We start from the raw sequence: 20825 nt of genomic DNA on the forward strand, positions 1-20825 counted from the left end.
AAAAACAGACTTGACACACTGCCAACACGTCCACGTGCGAAACGACAACCAAGAAAACAAACTCAAAAAAAAAAAAACTATTAGTGTAGTAACAATGACGCTAAGGCTGGCTGAAAAAAAAGTAGTGTCCCCTAAAGCGTTTTGTCAGCGAAGGAAGAGCAGGCATGGCCTCTGAAACTCAAAGATTGCACGCATTCCCAGTGTTGGAGGCTGCACAGCAGGCCACTGGAAGCCAAACTTGACCAAGCCAGTGACAAATCCAACATGGCGGCTTTTAAAATCGGGTGGCATGGCTAGAAATGAGCGATTCAGTCAGAGAAATCGGTCTCAAAGATGCATTATTCTATGGGAACCATGATGGTGCAATTATGAAGTCGAAAATGTCTATCAAGTCCGAATTTTTGGAGTCCGAAAAATCAGTCGGCGGCTGTGGTTGGAAATAAACTTCCGTTAAGACGAGAAAAGACTACTGTCATTAATCGCTAAGAGGCCATAGTTGGCCTCTTAGCGATTAATGCTTTTTTCTCTAGTGTTTTAATCATTGGTTCCACTTTTGCACCTCTAATGTGGTGTCTGAGAAGGTAATACAGTGAAATCTCGGTATAAGGAACTTGAGGGCACCGCGGAAAAATGTTCGTTATTCTGATAGGTCGTTATAGTGAAAGCCCAAAGATTTACCATAACAATAGAATTTCAGTAACGCAAACGTCCTACCTTTGCAACGGTACGTCCTTGAAATCGTTTTCTGACAACAATGCACACGTGAACGTCAGACAAGGCACGTTTATTTGAAATAGTCCGTGATCGTTTTTTGACGAGTGCAGCACAAACTCTGCGTCACGAACGATTCTAGACCGTCCGCTTTGGTCGCTGTTCCACTTTTTTTTATGAATATGCGAAGTTTCCTCAAGTAGTCCCAACGCATCTGTGGCCGACACGGACTTGTCGCGATCTTCGGGTGCTACCGTGACATCGTCGTCTATGTCATCACTGCAATCCTTTAAGGCCCAACTGCATGCACACGAGTTTTGAGCGACGCCGACAGGATTTGCTGTCGCGGAGGGCCATCCATCGCCGTCGCTTGTCGTGTCGCAGGTTTCTGGAAAGCCAGAAAACATCACTTGTCGCCCGGAAGTGAGCATGACGATATCCGGCAACATGGCAGCATCTCTGACCCTCGCTTCGGTGACAATTTGCTCGTGATGCTTTTAATCGGCGCATACTACGAGGAATGCAAGTTATAGACTACCTTCTTTACAGCCCCATCTCACGCGGAGAGCGAGGCAGCGGCCGTATTTTGTCGTTACTTTTGATCGACGGTTAGTTTTGATGTTTCGGTGGTAGCTTGCTGCAATGTCAACATCGTTGTCGTGTGAGGTAGCCCTTCTCCCTGCGAAGCAACGATGTGATGTGCTGCGGCTTGTCTTAAACGTTCTATGACAGCAAGAGGAAACGTCGAGACGTGCCTCGTGGACTAACCGCAACATAAGGCAGTTTGCAAAGTGTGACGTAGCGTAGGCAGCGTATGCTTCTGGGTGCCCCATGGGATCACAGCAGATACTACTGTCGCCGTTAAACATAAGATTGCGAAAAAAGAAAGTCTCGAAACGCTTTTATGGCATCTTCATCTCAAACAAGACAATAATAAATTTGGCATATTGTCATTCATCTACTCTAATTCTTTTTCGTAATTTGCCTGCGTGCACGCAATAGTTTTCAGTCGAGCAATGGCATCTTCATCTCAAACAAGACAATAATAAATTTGGCATATTGTCATTCATCTACTCTGTAATTCTTTTTCGTAATTTGCCTGCGTGCACGCAATAGTTTTCAGTCGAGCAACCGTGACACATTGTCGCGACGGAGCCCGTTTGTTGCAGTCGCCTTCGCTCGAAAGTCGCGTGCAATGCATGCGGTTGGGCCTTTACAAAACCTGATGCGTTGTTGCCTCCGCAATGGAGGGGAAAAAAAAAAATTCTCCGCCCGCGTCTTTCATTTCCCGCGCCATCTCAGGTTTTTGCGGAAGGGCGTACGCTCTTCGCGATGCGTCGTCTGCTACCTTACAGCTCCGACTGTCATGACCGATACACTGAAATCTAAGAATCCTTGCATTTCGGGGTATAAGTTCGTAATACTGAGGTGTTGTTAAGATTACACGGGAATTAAATAACGATCGTTATTCTGAAATGTTCGTTATTCTGAAGTTCGTAGTAGTGAAATATTTTTACATTGAAAGTATAAGCAGTCGCCATGGGATTTCTTAAAAGTTCGTTAATTTGAAATGTTCGTTAATGTGGTGTTCGTTGCAACGAGGTTTGACTGTAGTACTTTGGCTTGTCTCACACTTGCTCGGTTTAATTTTAAGGTTCGCATAACGTACCCTCTGGAAAATGCGTCGCAGAGCATCAGTGTGTTTGGGCCAGGTGGTGGTGGCTATTACTACGTTTTCGAAGTAGTGATGGACTTTAGGTAGATGTTCTAAAACTGTCCTCATTAAGCATGCAAAGACACCTGGGGCACTCTTCATTCCAAATGGCATATATTTGAAGTAGCTGAGTTCCGACATGCTTAAAAATGCAGTTTTTTCTTGGCTCTCTGGGGCCATGGTTGCTTGCCAGAATACCAGGGTACGTGAACAGCCTGTTCGAATGCAAACTTCAAGGAACATTCAGTGAGCTTTGTTTTGCCTGGGAAACCCGAAAAAATCTCCGCTTCTCGTTGCACAGTTGTTGAATTTGTTCGTGTTGTTTCTGATTTAAGTTTGGCGATATTATGACGTCGGCGGATGTCTGGGTTTTGCGTAGGCTCGCAGAAGGGATACCCTCTTCCGAATCGTTGTCATCAGTAACTTCTATCTTTGAGTGTGGGTCATTTACAACAGTGGCTGTGAACACTTGATCATAGGGTACTTACCACTCCTCGTACTTTTTCAACATGTCTATATGGAAGACCTTTGTCTTTCCACCTGTGTCGTTGACATGGTCAACTTGATTGTTAACTTCAGAGACTGTAAATGGACCTTTCCATTTCATGGATAACTTGTTTGAATCCATTGGTAATAGAATCGGGACTTTGTCCCAGAGTTGTAGCCTTCTTTGCAGGCTCTTGCAGTCACAATAAAGCTTCTGCTTTTTACAGGCCTCACTAAGCTCTTTGTGGGCCAGGTCACGTCTCCAAAAGTCGGTTCCTGAGGACCACGAGATAGGTGTAGATTGTTCGCACCTCATCATCGATGTCGTCTTTTGTCCAAAACTCATTTAAGACGCTTAAAGGTCTACGCACATGCTTGCCGTCAGTTAGTTCAAAAGGCGAAAAACCCAAACTGGCTTGTGGCATTTCGTGGGGTGTGAAAAGAAGAGCTAAGTACCGATCCCATGACTGTGGCTTTTTTGGCACATTCTCAGCATGGTCTTCAGTGTGCCGTTGAACTTTTCAACCAATTCGTTGGCTATGGCGTGATATGGAGAGTTCCGGAAAATCTTGACAGAAAGTAGTTGACAGACTTCCTGCACGTGTTCCAAGGTAAAACTCAGACCTTGATTAGTGACCATCTCTCGTGGCAAGCTCACCCTAGACAATATTTCAAGTAGCGCTTCTGCGATACTCAGGGCATCAATATTAGAGAGCGCTATGGCATCAGGATAGCGTGTCACGAAATCAATAAGAGTTGGGACGTAGTGATTGCCTTTATCTGGCTTTGGAGATAGTAGCCTGATCAGGTGAACAACACCCTTTCGAATGGTGTCCATATAAGGCTTGTTGCCTAAAGGAGCGACAGCTTTTTCTTTGGGCATTGTCTTCTGGCACAGGTCGCAACATGGGACAAACAGCTTGATGTCTCTACGCATTCCAGACCAGTAAAAATCTAGGATTCGGTCCGTAGTCCTCCGAACGCCTTGGTGACCAGCCATGATGCCTTCATGCTCGCGAGGTGTCATGCTCTGTGTTGAAAAGGGCAACTTGGTCCTTGTAAACGCTCGACACTTCAGTCTTGGAGCTGACGCCACCTTGGAACGAGGGGCAGTCATGGCCTTGCAGGGACAGACCCAAAGGAAAGCCGCTGAACTGCACAGGCGAGCCACCAATGCCGAGACCCGGTCCACGACTGCGCCCTCTTCCGAGGCCGCATTTGTTGCTGCACGTGCAGGTACTACCCCATGTTAACTGGACCTCGTTGTGGTGCCACTGGAGTGCCCATTGGCACCCCAATGGGTGCCCATTCCCTGTGCCTGCTGACCAGCCCTGCGTCCTGATGCATGCCGCACCGCGCATGCAGCCCGGCCTAGACGGACCCGTCCCGGCGCCAGCTTCGGTACTCCACGAGCACGTGGCCTTCATCACGCCCGTCGGACAGACCACTGCTCCTGCGTGGTTCATGGTGCGATTGCTCAAGGCCAACATAGGCCCATCGAGAAGGAGATCCGCGACGTCACGTTACGCCATACGAGGTACGGCATCACGGTTTTTGCTAACACACACGAGACACTGAGAAACATGAAAACTGCCATAGAAAAAAACACCGTTACACTAGCTGCGTTTACCATGAGCATACTTGCGAAGCACACTCCGCATGTGCGTTCATCCGGATATTGGGACATACGGCGGGATGAACGGGATACGGGATGAACGCCGGATATTGGGACATCTGTCCCAATATCCGGCGTTCATCCGGATATGGGACAGACGAATTCATTGCGAGCATAAATGACCGCAATCCGCACCTTCAGCTTAACATCGACTTCATGGCTTCGTTTCGCGAGCAATCAGGAACACATCAGCCATTATCGTGGAGGTGGATCCCGAGTCATTCTGTCGCATTCTGCATCAGCCACGCATTACTGTGGGCTGGACTTCTGTCAGGACTGCAGAAAATTTTACACGTGCCCATGTGCGTGCATATGGGCACGGACGAAGTTCCTGCCCGGTACGTAACGACTCCACCAAAGCCATCTGTATGTGCTGTAGCACGAAGGGACACTTGGGCGTTGATTGAGCTCTCCATATGGGGTACCCCACCGTTACCTGCACCGAGTGCCATCATGTTGGGCCATTTGGACCAATTGGTTGTATGCCAATCGGCTCAAATGGTGCAGTAGCACATAACCAATTGGGTCAGTTGGCTTTATTCCAATTGGGCCAATTGGTTTTTGCTGCTCATCCGCTGCCCTAAGTTCTGAAAACTAAACTGTGCCCTTTGCCGTCATCTGGCCCAACGCGGATCATTGTCTCAGAACACTGGGCAGCTACGTCACGATGGAGGTGTGGCAAGATCTTGAGTGGAGCGGAGCTGAGTGCAGTGGCTGGTCGCACGCCACTGCCTTCTATGGCTAGAACTATGTAATCGAACTACATAACCAAAATATGTAACTGAAGAAAAAGTGTAATCCGTGTATTGTAACTGCTTTACTAAATTAATTAAAAGTTTTGATAGCAAGTTCTGTCATTATCTGCCAGGAACGAGGGTGTGCTTAGACTTCGTCGAGCCCTGCCTTCCAGGCCTGAACAGTAAAAGGCAAGGCTTCTACGCTTCGGATGCCAACGCACAAAAGGCAAGACTTCTACGCTCCGAATGCCATTGCACGCTTGTGGACGTCAACAGAGCCTGTCGGACGCCTACGCAACGCACACCAGCTGAGGGATACGTCACAACGGCAAGGTATTTCGCTACTTGTCCACGACAATCGCCATCAGCAAGCATGGTGCACGGAACAGACGTCCGAGCTCCCAACGCAAAGCAACGCAAGGTGGGCTCACATTACGATCCCCGGGTGAAAACGCGCTTTCGAGCACGCGCGCTCAGCTGGAAGAAGAGCACGCTGTATAAACAGTCGACGCCAACTTGAACACGAAACCAACGCCCGAGGCAGCAGGCGCCGGTGATGTTATAAACACTGAGACCGGCGCTGGACCACGGTGAGCTGCTCCTCTTTCTTTAAGGGCCAAAGAGAACTACGAGGCCAACCGTGAGAAATACTGCACAGAACTAGATGCAGCATGGAAGCGAGTGGAGCACCGTATGCGGGAGCTTTCGGCCACGGATAAGAAAGATGTTTAGACGGCCAAGAATACACTGCGCTATTGTTTCGAGCAGTACAAAGACGTGCTCGCTAGGTACGAAGCCTTCTTGGTCAAGACGAACTGCCCCGAAAGTCGACAAGAGCTGGATCAACGAAGACAAATTGAGGAGGAGCGTCGCGTTCTCGTTAGTGGAGCCTAGTGGAGAGGAGTGAAGATTTAGGCGTTAAAGACGAGACACCATCGAGACGTTCATTCTCGGTCCACTCCACACGCTCTTCATCATCACGGCTCACCAGTTCATTAACTACCAGCCTGGCTGCCGTACAAGCTCGTGCAGAAGCGGAGGCTGCCAAAACGACGGCTCACTTGTTTCGCAAGGAGGCAGCTATGAAGCTAGAGAGGGCCGAGGTCGATGCCGAGCTCGAAATCCTTCGTCATGAAAAGGAGGCAGCTGCAGCAGAGGCGTATGCTGGTGCTCTCGAAGCAGCCGTGGTCCAGGATGGCGGGGAGAGCTTGCACGCACTACCGCTGCTATATTCCGATCAGCGCCCTGCGGGTTACGTACAGAGCCAAGAGGCCGCGCACGCACCAACGAATCGGCATTCTAAGCTTCATACAGAAGACAACGCTCCCCGTGATGACCTCAACAGCAGGTGGAATGACTGTGCACATGTTCATGACCAGCAGGGTAACCAGCTATTCGTGAACACTACGGCCTCAAGTGACGCAAGTTCCGATCTGACCGGAATACTGAAGTTCCTCAGCTGAAGAGGCCTTCTCTCTACGAGCCACTCTAAATTTGATGACTGTCGGGCCAACTTTCGAGCATGGAAATCATCATTTAGAGCAACAACGCGTTGCCTTGAACTTTCTGCTCAGGAAGAGCTCGACTTACTCATTGCTTGGTTAGGCCCGGAGTCATCAATGCAAGCTAATAGGCTAAAGTCAGTTTACATACATGACTTCGAAGCAGGGCTGAAGGCTGTCTGGAAAAGATTGAACGACACCTTCGGAAGCCCTGAAGTCGTGGAGGATGCGCTGATGAAACGCTTAGCTTTCCTGCGGTAATTGGGAAAAGACAGTGTGAAGCTTTGAGAACTCGGCGACTTGCTACTTGGCAGCGAAAGCGGACCCGTACTTGGCAGGACTGAAGTACTTTGATACTGCGTGAGGCGTGAACAGCATCGTCTTAAAGCTCCCAGCGGGCCTCCAGGAGAAATGGTTGACCGCAGGCTCAAGGTACAAGAAAGAGAACGAAACGGCGTTCCCACCATTTTCTTTCTTCTCGAAGTTCGTGAGAAAGAAGGCTGAGGTGAGGAACGACCCTAGCTTCTTTATACGTAAAAACGATGCCTTGCCGGATCACCATCCGAAAAAAAGGAAAACAGGTTCTGAGAAACTGCTGCAGTGGAGCAGTGCCAGCGAGGAAAACCGGCGCAGACGTCATTCCAGAAAAGATGATACGGGGCCGTTGAGCGTCAACAGTGCTAAGGAATCAGGGAGCTTAAACAAGTGGTGTCCATTCCACAAGAAACCTCATTCCTTCGAAAGTTGTCGTGTGTTCGCCAAGAAAAGCTTCGATGAGAGGAAGGATTTCCTCAAGAAGCAAGGAATTTGCTTCCGTTGTTGCAAGTCAACAAGCCACATTTCAAGGCAATGTGACATCCCTCTGAAGTGCTGGATATGTAATTCGGCTAAGCACCACACAGCGCTTCATCCCTCAGACACGAGCACCTGTGATTCATCTGGAGCCGTGGAAGACGAGGCCAGCGCTCAAAATTCTTCGGGAACGTCCCCACCACACGTACTGAAGTATGCAAAAGTTGTGATGAGAGCAAATTCTGCGCAAAGATCTGCCTTGTGAAGGTAACTCACAAGTCTCAGCCACTGAGAACGGTCAATGTCTATGCCATTTTGGACGACCGAAGTATTCGGTCACTGGTCAGATCAGAGCTGGACGTCTTCCGTGTAGATGGGTCTCCGACCAACTACACCTTGACAACGTGCTCAGGAACTACCGAAGTCACCGCAAGGCAGGCCGAAGGATTCTCAGTGCGGGGCGTTACAGAAGAAATCAGTAGGCTCGTGCGAATATTCGAGCACTTTGAATATTCGAACGAATAATACAGTATTCGAATTCGCTTCGAGTCGAATTTAAATTATTGAAAATTTCGAAGTATTCGAAATGAACAAACAAGTGTCCCCTTATAACCCCCCTGTAAAGTTGGTTCCACTGCAGTGGAGGGTTGCTATGCTGTGAATACACCTTTCCAAAAAAAATTTGCAATGTCCGTTTGTAACGTCTTGTAGAGGTAGTTTCACTGCAGTGGAGGGGTGCTGTACAGTGAATACACCTTTCCAGAAAAAATCCGCACTGCCGCGAAGCCCCACTTTAAGGTTAAATGAACATATTCCCTCACATCGATTCATGATTTTCTAAGTTTAAAAACTTGTTATACTGGCTTATATGCTCCAAGTAAAGTAAATTTTAAAACCTAATATATTATCATTTGCATTCTACCGAAAGCCAAATCCTGCTACTATTAAAAGTTGCTTCCACTTCCTTTGAACCAAAAAGAATGACGTGCACATGCCTTGTTACAATTTAAAAAAAATGTGCAGGTTGGTTGGGTCATGACAAATATGCTCACTTTTCTTTATAATATGTGATATATACTATTCAAATTCGATTCGAAATTATTCGACCAAAATCACTATTCGCTTCGAACCTAAAATTTACTGTTCGCACAAGCCTAGAAATCAGCCTTGAGCTTCCGCCAACGACATTCCTGACAACAGAACTGAAATACCAACTCCTCAAGCTGCCAAATGTTACCCACACCTGAGTCCCATAGCAGATTATATTCCTTCTGTGGATCCTCGAGCACAGATATGGCTTCTTCTCGGTTGCGACGTTATTGCAGCACACAACGTGCGCGAGACACGCAACGGGCCACGGAATGCTCTGTTCGCTCAGAAACACGACCTCGGCTGGGTGATCGTTGGGAACATTTGCATCGGCCGTGCACGAAGGCCAAGCACTGCAAGTGTTCTGAAGACTCGTGTTGAGTAGCGGTCGACCATCCATCCTAGAGCCTTGTGAATCTCACTTTACTGTAAAGAAGAGCAGAGTTCTTCAGCCTCAAGGTGGACCATGGTCTGGGTCGAGTGCCTTATCGGTAGCAGAAGTCAGAGACAGGTTTGTCGAAACGCTGTTCGAAACTACTAAAGAAGACAACGAACTTGCACTGTCCATAGAAGATAGAAAGTTTCTTGAGATTATGGATAAAGAGTTTGTTAGAGATCGTTCGAACAGCTGGGTATGTCCTCTTCCATTCCGCACTCCAAGGTGCCGCCTCCCGAACAATAGGCAGCAAGCTTAGTCTCGCCTCCTGGGTCTGCGTCGGATATTGTGCAAGAACCCCGAAATGAGAGAACATTTCGTAGCTTTCACGAAGGACTTGTTCTCGAATGACTACGCTGAGGTAGTTTCACCGCTCGCTGACTTGATGGAATGCTAGTACAGTCGAACCCGTTTATAACGAATTGGAAAGTGTTGTGAAAAGTGGTCGTTATATCAGTAGTTCGTTGTATATGGACTCGCCCTTAGAAACGTGCGCTTAGCGGCCAAGCGCTTTGCGGCCAAGCACCTGCCTGGCCTGCGCAGAGCGAGCCGTGGGCTGTGGCACCCGCCCCCAAGGCGGCAGTAAAATCTACTCCAAGTCGACAACAGAGCCCGAGGACTCCAGAGCAGTCGGGTCACAAGGCCTCGTCTCACCAGGCGAGGCCTGAAACGAACTACCAGCCTGCACACGCGGGCGTCCTGTGCCTCCCAGGGAGCAATGGACACTACTCTGGTGCCTTTGGTGCCGAAAGAACAGCGCAGTTTTGCGGACTGCAACGAAGAACAGCAGAAAATCACGGGTCGGACCTATGAGCATAACTTTTGAATTACTCTCACACACAGAACACCTTTATTTTTGCTGATATGTCTACCCTTTTTTTTTTCAATATCAGGGGCCTTATTTGCAATCTAGACGACTTAACTGAGCTGTTATGCTACTACCAGTCCAAGGTGGTCCTTGTCCAGGAGACATTTGAATACGAAGCCAACGAATTTTCTTCAGCGCTATGCCGTCTATGGGAAGGACCGTGAGGAAGTTTTTGCCTCATTGGGAGGTGTGCCAATAACGGTTCAGTCTGTGCCTTGCCATATATAGTCCTCCAAATTCCCCTCCAGGTTTGTTGCAATCCGTGCAATTTTATTCAATAACTTGTTACCATCTGCTCTATTTACATATCGCCTAACCAGCTCACTGAAGCGGAATTGCACATCTTGATCAACCAACTTCCTGAGCCCTACATTATCGTCTGGGATTTTAATGCACATAATAGCCTATGGGGAGACCTGTGCTGTGAGAGGTCGCCTTCTGGAGAATGTTCCCAATACTTCTGATGTATGCCTGTTCAACAAAAACAAACCAACATATTACAATTCATCACAATTCATACTCATCCATTGACTTAGCGATAGGCTCAGTTCTTTTTTTCTACCTTGAATGGAATATGTTATAAAAAGATCCATTTTGGAAGTGACCATTTTCCCATAATGTTGAACTTAGGAACACAATTTGCTGCCCCATGCTCCCCAAAGGAAACTGGACTCTGTTGACTGGGAGTGTTTTAAAGAATGTACCTACAGTGGAACTTCGATTATACGTCCCCCGGTCCTGCGACGACCCGCGTTTTACGACGAATTGGCTTGGTCCCGGCAAAACCCCCATAGAAATAATGTATTAAAAACCTCAATTGTACGACGCAATTTTACGCCGGCCCCGCCTCGTACGACGCTTTGCTGGACTGTCCGAGAAAAAAAAAGACCTACGATGACGCGGGCTGGCACGCAAACACATCGGCCGGGCGAAAAAAGTCGGGAAACCGAGGAACCGAGTTCGTATCCGCGCTGCCACCACAGCCTCTTCAATTTTTCGACACGCGGTCGGCCATAGCTAGCCAGAGCCAACGTTGGCCGGACCAGCCGGAGCGCATTCGTTTTGTCGCATGCCTGCGCACTTCCGTTGCCAAGCCGGCATATTGTGAGCGATAACATGGCAGATAACGAGGTAGGACGAGACCAGCGTGCCGCTTCCCAGAGGGCTTTGGCCTTCGAAGCTGCGTCAAGCTTGCTACCGACGCCACTCCAGGTTGTCTGCCATCAGTGCTGCGTCTCGCAATTTCGTCGGAGAGCTCCTTCGATTTTGTGGACGAAACAACGCATCCTACTAAATGCGCGAAGGAATCTGAACATCGCTCTCAGAAATGTTTTGTTGCTGGTGCGGCAGGACTTCTAGGACTTACGCATCCTATCTCCCGCCTCTGCAGCACCTCCGACTGGTGGATTATTTTATAATATGCACTTGGCTTCTCACAGGAGCACTGTTTGCACCCATTACTTTTACCGTTTCAATGGATTGATCAGGCAAAAAAGGGGGCCAGAAAGATTGCTGTGCCATGTGGGAGGTATTGCAGCACTAGGACATGACGCTCGTCAAATGCCTGCATTCTGGCACCAAATCTTTGCTTCAGAAATATCGGTGCATATGGTGCTTGTTCTACCAGTGAGATGCCTGTTGACGGAAAAGTTCGTTTTCTTTCAAATGCAGCAACGTTTGCTGACACTGCGGGATTCGACGACGACGTACAGTATCTTCAGCTGTTGTGCTATCTTCGCTCGGCCATGCGTGTGGCGTAGCGCTACTTTAAGCCTACTGCACACTTTTAATAGGCGACAATAAAATGCTTGAACGCCCTGGGCCGCGGACTTATCGCTGCCACCTCGTTATGCGGCACCGTGTTCAAGTGCACACTGCTTTGTAGAAACGAAAGCAGCTTGCTGTGTCAGAGTTGAGCGTTGCGATTGGTGGGCGCCTAGAAACCTCGCTGCATTCACGTTAAATGCATGCATACGTTACAGCTGGCGTAGTGCTGTTGTAACCGTGGATACTGCACGTATTATTAAGTAACCCAAACGCGCATTGTTTGGAGTAAGCTCATCATCGCCGCGTTAGCCCAACAAGCTGTTGGTATGCGTGAGCGACGCAGAGACGAGGCGTGTTGTTGAGAGTCTCAGTACCAACTGGTTTTATTTCTCAGTGAACTGGTTTTCCTTCTCTCCCTCTCCGCGCCTCCTTCGTGCCTTTGTTAAGCCGCAGAGGGAGGAAAGGGAATATCGTTCTCCCTCATGCTGGCAGCGCCCCGACTGCACCGCGGCGCATTTAGAGTTCACCACAGTAGAGAGCACGAGCGAAATGAAACACGGCTACAGGTTGAGGCAATTTGGCGCACCTGTCCGTCTTCCACTGCGTGTGTGATATTTTTCAGTCACTTGGGTGTCTGTCTCTGGTGTGGGATGTGGCGCTGTTCGGCAGGTTTCAGGTGGAAGGCCGGAGGTTGCTGTCGTGGACTGGTTGGTCTCCATGTGTGCCGGCTTAACTCTGTCCAATGACACCACTTCCTGGCGGCCATGCCTTTCGATGGTAATCGTTTTTCTCCCGTGGTGGAGAACTCTGAAGGGTCCGTCGTACGGTGCTTGTAGTGATCTTCGTACTACATCGTTGCGCAGAAAGATGTGGCTACACGACTCAAGTTCGCTGCTCACATATATGCTTCTTTCTGTGGGCTGTCGTGGAGGTGTCGGTCGAAGTTCTGTCATGATGTGACGTAGGCGAGATGCGTAGTCGCCAGCAGGAATGTGGGTTTGTTGTTGGTCAGGCACAAAGAACTCGCCAGGCAGACGCAGGGTTTTGCCGTAGACAAGTTCTGCAGCGCTGCAGCTGACGTCCGCCTTGAACGCAGTGCGTATGCTCCAGAGTACAATGGGCAGTGCTTTGACCCAGGAGTGTTCTTCGCTTGCCATGAGTGCGGCTTTCAGCTGTCGGTGGAATCGCTCAACCATTCCATTACATATCGGATAGTAGGCAGTCGTTCTGATGCGCGAAGTACCGACGAGCTTTGTTAGACTGGCGAATAACGCGGACTCGAATTGGCTTCCTCTGTCAGTTGTAATGGATGATGGCACGCCGAAGCGACAGAGCCAGTGACTGACGAAAGCACGGGCAACAGTTTCGGCTGTGATGTCTGGCATGGGAACAGCCTCTGCCCAACGCGTGAAACGGTCAACACAAGTCAACAAATACATTTGGCCCTGACAGGGTGGCAACGGCCCGACGATGTCCACGTGTATGTGGTCGAATCGAGCATCTGGCCCGGGAAAAGTCTCCAACGGTGTCACTGTGTGACGCTGTACCTTGGAGCACTGGCATGCGAGACACTCGCGAGTCCATTGTCGGGAATCGCGGTTGATGCCGGGCCATACGAAACGTGCTGTGAGGAGCTTTTGCGTAGCGATTCCCGGGTGTGACGGGTAATACCTCGCGGCGGAAGTGCACGGGCACAAATGGTCGTGGCTTGCTAGTAGACGTGTCGCAGCAAAGCCCTTCTGTACCTGGCTAGGACTGCAGGTTTAGTGACGTCGACGTTTCTTGTAGGCGGCGCAATTCGTCGTCATCCGGTTCAGCAGCCGCCATTTTGTTGAGATCTATTCCTGTGGGACAGGTTATGGCGCTGACCGGGCTGCGCGAAAGGGCATCGGCGACAGCGTTGTCGACTCCTTTAAGGTGGCGCATGTCCGTGGTAAATTCAGATATGTATGACATCTGCCGCAGTTCACGGGCTGTATGAGCGCCCCCCTCTGCATTCAGTGAGCAGAAGGCATACATGAGAGGCTTGTGGTCCGTCAAGACACAAGAATTCGGTACCTTCTAAGTAATGCCGGAAGTGCCGGATTGTCGAGTAGACGGCCAGCAGTTCGCGCCCGAAGGTGCTGTACCGCTGTTCGGTGAATGTCAGTTTCCGGGAAAAGAAAGCGATTGGTCGCCACACTCCTTTGATGAGTTGTTGAAGTGCGGCACCCACAGCTGCTTGTGTTCGTTCTTAGGTTCGATGCGTCGACCATGACGCACTGCGGAACTCTTGAAGTAAGACCGGTTGCGGGTAAGTGAGAAGCGCTCCAAAAAGGCGTCGGCGAGACGTCTCTTGATCTCTTAATTGGAAGGCCGCTTGGGCGCCCTCCGTCCAGTAGAGCTCCTTAGCGACCTTTTCACAGAACCTTCATACTCCCCTTAATATACGTGTGTCGACAGCAGGAGGTGGCTCCGTTCCTGTGAGAGGCTGTATAATTCTCTCTGAATAGTGGCACACTGGGGGATGAAGCTTGGCGGCGTTTTTTCTCCTGTGACGGCGGTTGTGTGCCGGCTGTAGTTTGTGTGCTTTGTAGTTCACGAGACCAAGGAACTCACTGGGCTGACGTTTAGTGTTGGGAGGACTTGTGGGAAAAGTTTACTGCTCGACAGCTTTAACCTTGTCTGGATGAGGTTTAATTCCGGAGTTCTAGATGACGTGGCCAAGAAACGTCAGCTTGTGCACACCAAACGCAGACTCCGTGTTCACCAGTATTCCATGCTCTGCCTGGCGCTGAGACACGGATCGCAGATGCACCTCATGTTCATCTTGTGAGCTGCTTGCGATGAGTAGATCGTCGAGGTACGCATGACAGAAGTCGAGGCCGTGCAAAACGCCGTTAATAAAGCGCTGGAATGTCTGTCCGGAGTTTCTCAAGCCGAAAGGGATGTGGAGGAACTCGAACAGGCCGAGTGGCGTTGTTATCGCCGTCTTCGGGATGTCTTCTGAGGGAATTTGATGGTAGGCACGTACGAGGTCGATCTTGGAGAAAAGTGTCGCACCATGCAGGTTGGCCGTGACGTCGTGAATATGAGGTAGCGGATAACGGTCGGGCACAGTTGCTCGGTTGAGGGCTCGATAATCTCCGCAAGGCCGCCAGTCTCCTGGTGTAGACTTTGGCACCATGTGTAGTGGAGATGCCCAAGGGCTAGCGGATGGGCGGATTATGCCGAGCTCGAGCATGTGGTCGAACTCCTGTCGTGCTACTTGCAGCTTCTGGGGGGACAGGCGGCGTGGGCGTGCGTAAACCGGGGCCCTGTGGTGGAAATGTGGTGAAATACATTGTGTGTGACGACCCCGCCGGTCTGTGGCGGCGGCCGCGTCAGCTCGGGGAACTCGCGTAGGATAGGCGTAAAACGGGCGGTGCCCGGTGGTATCACGAGCGTAGGGCTGTACGGCTTTCCGCACACTTCTGCTTGTGAGAGGGGATGCTGTATACGCCTGTTGCGTACATCAACAAGCAGTCCAAAGTGACGCCAGAAGTCCGCTCTCAGGATAGCAAATTTTAACGTCAGCTACCACGAATATCCACCGAAATGTCCTCTTGAAGCCCGGGTCTAGCGAGAGTGAGCGGTGCCCGTAACGTCGGTATCGTCGTGTTATTTACAGCTTGCAACGGTGACGAACACTGGCCTTGCGATCGGCTGGCGACGCCGGCACCACGCTCATTCTGCCCCAGTGTCGACCAGGAAACGGGCGCCTTTCTCGCGATCAGTCAGGAAGAAGACCGACGGGCGACTTTCCGCTGAGCCGGTGGCACTTGTAGCCGTCAGTGCTGGCTCGGCGCGTTTCCCGATTTCTCGCACGGCGGCACGCAATTCCGTGCAGTATCACCGAACTTACGGTGGTACCAGCACAGCTACCGCTGTTGTTCTGTAGCACGCCGCCGTATGCTTTGGCTTCCGCTTGACTGTAGTGCCGCGACGGTTTCGGCGAGGCGGGAAATTTCCTCACGAATCTCCAGCAAGGCGGGGGAGGGCGAGGCTTCGGCGAGCACTGTGGCAACTGCTGGCGTGGTGACGGCCATGAGTCGGTCAGCCATTTCGGCGATCTTGGAAACGTCCGTCTTTCCGGAGGCCGTGACGCCTATCCGCACGGTTGCGGGCAGTCTTTGAAGGAAAAGCTCCTGCACCAGGCGACTGCCGAGACCTGCTGTGCAGCCCGCTAGTTGCTGCATGTGGCGCAACAGTTGGCTGGGTCGGCGGTCGCCCAGTTCGGTCTCGCGTAGCAGCTGCTGCAGGCACTCCGGCTCCGAAGGGGTTAGACGGCGAATCAGCGTCTCTTTGAGCGCTCGATAGGCATCTTCGGCTGGTGGGGCAAGCAGAATGTCGCGCACCTCGCTCGCTGTGGCAGGTGGAATGTTGGCCACCACGTGGTGGTACTTGGTGTGGTCGGCGGTGATGCGGCGGGCGGAGAACTGCGATTCTACTTGGGCGAATCAAAGTGCTGGGTCGCTGGTCCAAAAGGGAGGAAGCTTCACGTCTAACACAGCTACTGTCGGGCTGGCGACGGCGTCGTGGTGTTCCATGTTCGGGGACTACGGGTCACCAATTGTTGGTACGCGTGAGCGACGCAGAGACGAGGCGTGTTGTTGAGTCTCGGTACCAACTGGTTTTATTTCTCAGCGAACTGGTTTTCCTTCTCTCCCTCTCCGCGCCTCCTTCGTGCCTTTGTTCAACACCCTTTGTTACGGCGCAGAGGGAGGAAAGGGAATATCGTTCTCCCTCACGCTGGCAGCTCCGCGGCGCACTTAGAGTTCACCACAAAGCTACTCGCCGCATCTGTTGTAGCTCTGGGGCGACGTGGTTACGAAGAACACTCACACGGCAAATACGCACGCGCACACGCGGTACAGCAAGCGGCCCGGCAGTGACAGCGTGAGCCGTGTAGGTGGTGCGCTGCACGCGACTAGCCAGGAAACGATCGGCTTCATGCGGCGGCGTACCGCGTTTCATTGAAACTGTGTCAGTTTTCGTTTATAGAATGCGCTACAGACGCGTACAAATATTTGGCCGAAAGCCGATACTGTCTTTTCTGTCCCTTTGTCAGTTGCTGCGTATCCCGGACCCTCTAATAGTTTCGAAATGCTCCTTGGTGTCGCCATCGTCGCTATCCGGCGGTCGTGCGCGAGTGCCAAAATCTTTTCTGCGCGTTGGGAAAAAAATGAAAGGCGTTGTGGTGGGTACTTTATGCAATATTTATATGCGACTGTATTTATTTCTTTGTTGGTGGCTATCCCGCGCGTCAGGAGATGCAAATATGTACTTTGTGGTTAATGCGTATTACCGCTTAGTGCGGGGTTATGCCGCGTTCCCGGCAGGTACGTATTCACGAGGTTTCAGTGGATTACAATGTCCAAAGAACCGGGCGTTGCTGGTGCGCATCGTCCAAGCAATCGGCGGCGCTATCGCTCACGTCTCGCGAGCCACGCAACGTCTACGTTTGTGTTGCAGCGCGTACACGTCCTTACTCCTTGTTAGATACGGCAACTCGTCATTCAGTGCATTGTCCTGAGCATTCTCCTGCGGCAACATTGTCGTCACGCACACTTGACCGCCTGCCACAAGCAAACTGGGGGGAAGAGCACGCGAACGGTTGTGTTGTGGGGCTCGCCCAGGGGCCAATCCGGTGAGTAATCTCATTAATAAAAACATATCCTGCCTTCTGGTCTCGGCGAGCCCCCGCTTCGCAATCCCCTCTACACACTACCATTGTCGCGGGTTAGGGAATATGGCGAAAACCGTGGTGCCAACCTGTCTGCGCGGTGTTGTTTCCTCCCCTGCTGCACGAAAGACGGGCGGGGCGTCTGAGGCCCAGCCCGCACGCGGGAAGCTCATGCGCTGTCCCTGCGACGGAGACAGACGGCCGGCTTCGCCACCGCGTTCGTCGCCACCTGCCATGTTAATATTGGTCTTTATACAGAAAATACCCGCCCACTTATAATTGTTATCCTAAGCAACATTTTATCAAGGAGGTGACTTGGCAAAATGTCGGCCGGACTTTATCAAACACGTCGCTGGCCAACTGCACTGTCGTTGGCCCAACCCTGGCACCCAATGTAGGGCCAGTCTTGTAGAGAGGGAGGGGAGAATCAGGGATTGACATTGGCCTCATGTGACCACGGCGTGCGTCGGCACATAGATGTATTTAGAGTGTTATTTCATAAAGTGCAATTTTATTGATCTGGTAATGTAGGCCCGTCCACCGTGGTCGAGTGAGTATGAGTTCGAGATTTTTCCATGCCGAAATATTTCTAGTGCATGCCGCTCGAATGTTATTGCGGGTTGACTAAGGCCCGACCTTATAAGCGTCGATTTACCGACGGCCGTAGGTCGGTTGCGGACGTTTCTCGCAAGTATTGCTCTGCTTTTTTTTTACGCACACTGCGTGCCACAAGCAAACTGTTGTGTTGTGGGGCTAACAGGCCTTCTGGTCTCGGCGAGCCCCCGCTTCGCAATCCCCTCTAAACACTACCACTGGCATCAATTGTTTTTCTGGTGTGCTGCCACCTACCCGTGCAACATTTATCCTTGTGTCGTATTTAATCTCAACGGGCCTGCGTCGGCAGTTTACGAGGCCGAGTAGCCGCTCGCTGGTTGAGGCGTTTAACTCTCTGAATTGCTCTGCTTTTTTTTTTTATTTTTTGTGCGGGCACAGTGCACATGTGAGACGAAATTAAACGCCTCTAATGGTCTGCACTTGTTAACGTGTTAATAAACGTCACACACAATAAAAGAAACGTGAATGTAAGTTTTCTCTCTTTAGATCTTTATTTTGAAATTGTATAGATGCACTAATTTTCCATGCAACATTGTTCGCACGGAGCGTTTGCATCAGCCCTTGTGCAACGCAACCGTAGAGTCCATGTGATCGCTGTGTGATAGCGCTGACATATATACAAGACGGACGGCATTCCTCTTGGATCGACTGCCTTCTCTAAGCCAGTTCTCGTGCTCTTGGCCCAGAACACGTACGCAGATGCGACGTTTTACCGTCGAGATGTGAGACTCGCATTGTTCTTCTGTCGCGAAAAACTGAAAGAAACAATGAATAATACTGTGAGAAAGGTAGACTATTCACTTGACTAGTTTCACGGTCATGTCGCGTCTTGAAACTCTATTCACACAACTAAACAAAATAATTTTGTCGCTGCACGAATGAGAAAAACACTGCACTTACAATAAATGCGAGTGTGCTGAAATTCTGAGAAGTGCTTCAAGCTCTACAGCGCACAAACTACATAACATGAGGAGACAGGATGGATCGAGGTTTTCGTTGTTGGCTCGTAATGTCACTGGAAAAGAAATGGTACAATAAATAGATTAATGAGAACGCAATCTTACCTTCAAAGCGGCCGCGGGACTCGCATAATTGTGCTGTCGGAATTTACAGCACACCTGCGACCAAATTAATGTGAAAGCGCGTGCGTGTGACTTTTGTAACCAAGCGTGCATGCCTGTTACGAGAGTTTCAGTTGGCGGACTAGCGCGGCGTGCTATCCACTCTACAGTCCCTTGTTGCAGTGTTCCCTAGAGAAAACGGCAAAATAGGTCACGGTCTTACAATAAGATGCCACAATTGAATAAAAAACGAAGTCTTGGGTCCGCGGACAAATATAACCGCCGTTCGCCTGAACATTTGTGATCTGTCAGCTAGAAGAGACGACCAGATTGACGCATCAATTGTGCAAATAAAATTTTATTTTGTCGCTAGACGAAACTCTGCATGCGATACACCGTGAGGAAATAGAATGCCACTTAACGAGTTCGCTTCAAATCCTCGGCAGCGGGAGACGGCCGCGCGCCCCCAGGATCAAGGCAAACGAAATGCTTCTGAGTGCTTGCCCGTCTGTGTAGTGTTTCAGCACGTCCTCGCTCGACGTCCTCGCTCGAAGAGCTACGATTTGGCGGGAACTCACGCACGCTACGGAGCTTGCTACCCTCCCCAACGCTGTGACCAAAAAAAAAAAAGCGAGAGGCCGGGGGTGCGCGCTCCGCCGCACGCCCCGCCTCCCTCGTAACACGACGGAGGCCCGCACATTCCGTTCCTCCTTTCAGGTCTTGTCATTCATTCTGGGAGAGGGATGTGATGCATGTAGCGTGCGCGTTGGTGTGCTTTGTCTCCATTGCTGATACCACAAGGCCCCATATCGCCACTTTTTTTTTTTTTTTCGGAGGAACGCTCGTGCTGGTTTTGAGTTCTGTCTGGTGAGCAAAAAAATTCACAGCCTATCCACGGGTGAATGAAGAAGAGCTTGGGCGAAGCTCCTAAAGCAATCATGGTTACACCGTGAAATCTTCAGTGGTTTCGCCCAGCTGTAATCAAAGCGATAGCCCAGTACATCATCAAAGACGTGACAAACACTATATATTTATACAAGAAATTTTATTAATCGTAAGTGGTTGCTAGACGTGGCTTCCGTTTCCCCTTCATTATAACGGCTTTATGGTCGGTGAAGTGAAGGATCGGTGATGGGTCCTAGTGGGATGTTTGCAAAGACGAAGTAGTGGGCAGTTTGCAAAGGATCGGTGATGTGTCGTAGTGGGATGTTTGCAAAGACGAACTAGTGGGCAGTTTGCAAAGGTGGTTACGCCGGACAACGGAGACGTGACAAGGTTAGACTAAGAGGAGCTTCGCCCCTAAAAAAGGCGCGCGAAATTTCCACTGAAGCACATGCCTAAACGTTTTAGGGCAGCGCTAATGCGTCCAAGAAGCGAATCGAATTTGAATTCAACCATTTTCGTTGTTAACGCAAAATATCGTTGGCACCCTAACATTAAAAAAAATTGACATGAAAACCATAAACTGAGCATCAAGTACAAATGTTAAAACTCGTCAGAGTGTGCGGACTATCGAATTCTGGCTCTGCAGGCGACGTATAGCTTGCGACCGTTGAAATTATCGTATTTTACGCTAATTTTGTGTTAATTTTGACATAGATGATATTTTGAAATATTCGTATCAACGCATATGGGCTATTCCACCCGAAGACCGAATCAAGTATGAGG

The 20825-nt window shown here is 50.2% G+C and overlaps 2 protein-coding genes across 2 annotated transcripts; both read right to left on the reverse strand.

The window, feature by feature from the left end:
- Window positions 1-12337: 12337 nt before the first annotated feature.
- LOC119397221 (uncharacterized) lies at window positions 12338-12973 on the reverse strand. Its single transcript, XM_037664657.1, has one exon. It carries the CDS (start codon window positions 12971-12973, stop codon window positions 12338-12340), a length of 636 nt encoding a protein of 211 aa, XP_037520585.1.
- A 2703-nt stretch (window positions 12974-15676) lies between these two features.
- On the reverse strand, window positions 15677-17351 carry LOC119397222 (uncharacterized). The gene is made up of 2 exons (XM_037664658.1): window positions 17288-17351; window positions 15677-16242 (listed from the first exon to the last, which is right to left on the reverse strand). Exons 1-2 carry the CDS (start codon window positions 17349-17351, stop codon window positions 15677-15679), a joined length of 630 nt encoding a protein of 209 aa, XP_037520586.1.
- Window positions 17352-20825: the final 3474 nt, after the last annotated feature.

The sequence above is a fragment of the Rhipicephalus sanguineus genome, chromosome 6, assembly GCF_013339695.2.
Source record: "Rhipicephalus sanguineus isolate Rsan-2018 chromosome 6, BIME_Rsan_1.4, whole genome shotgun sequence".
NCBI lineage: Eukaryota > Metazoa > Arthropoda > Arachnida > Ixodida > Ixodidae > Rhipicephalus > Rhipicephalus sanguineus.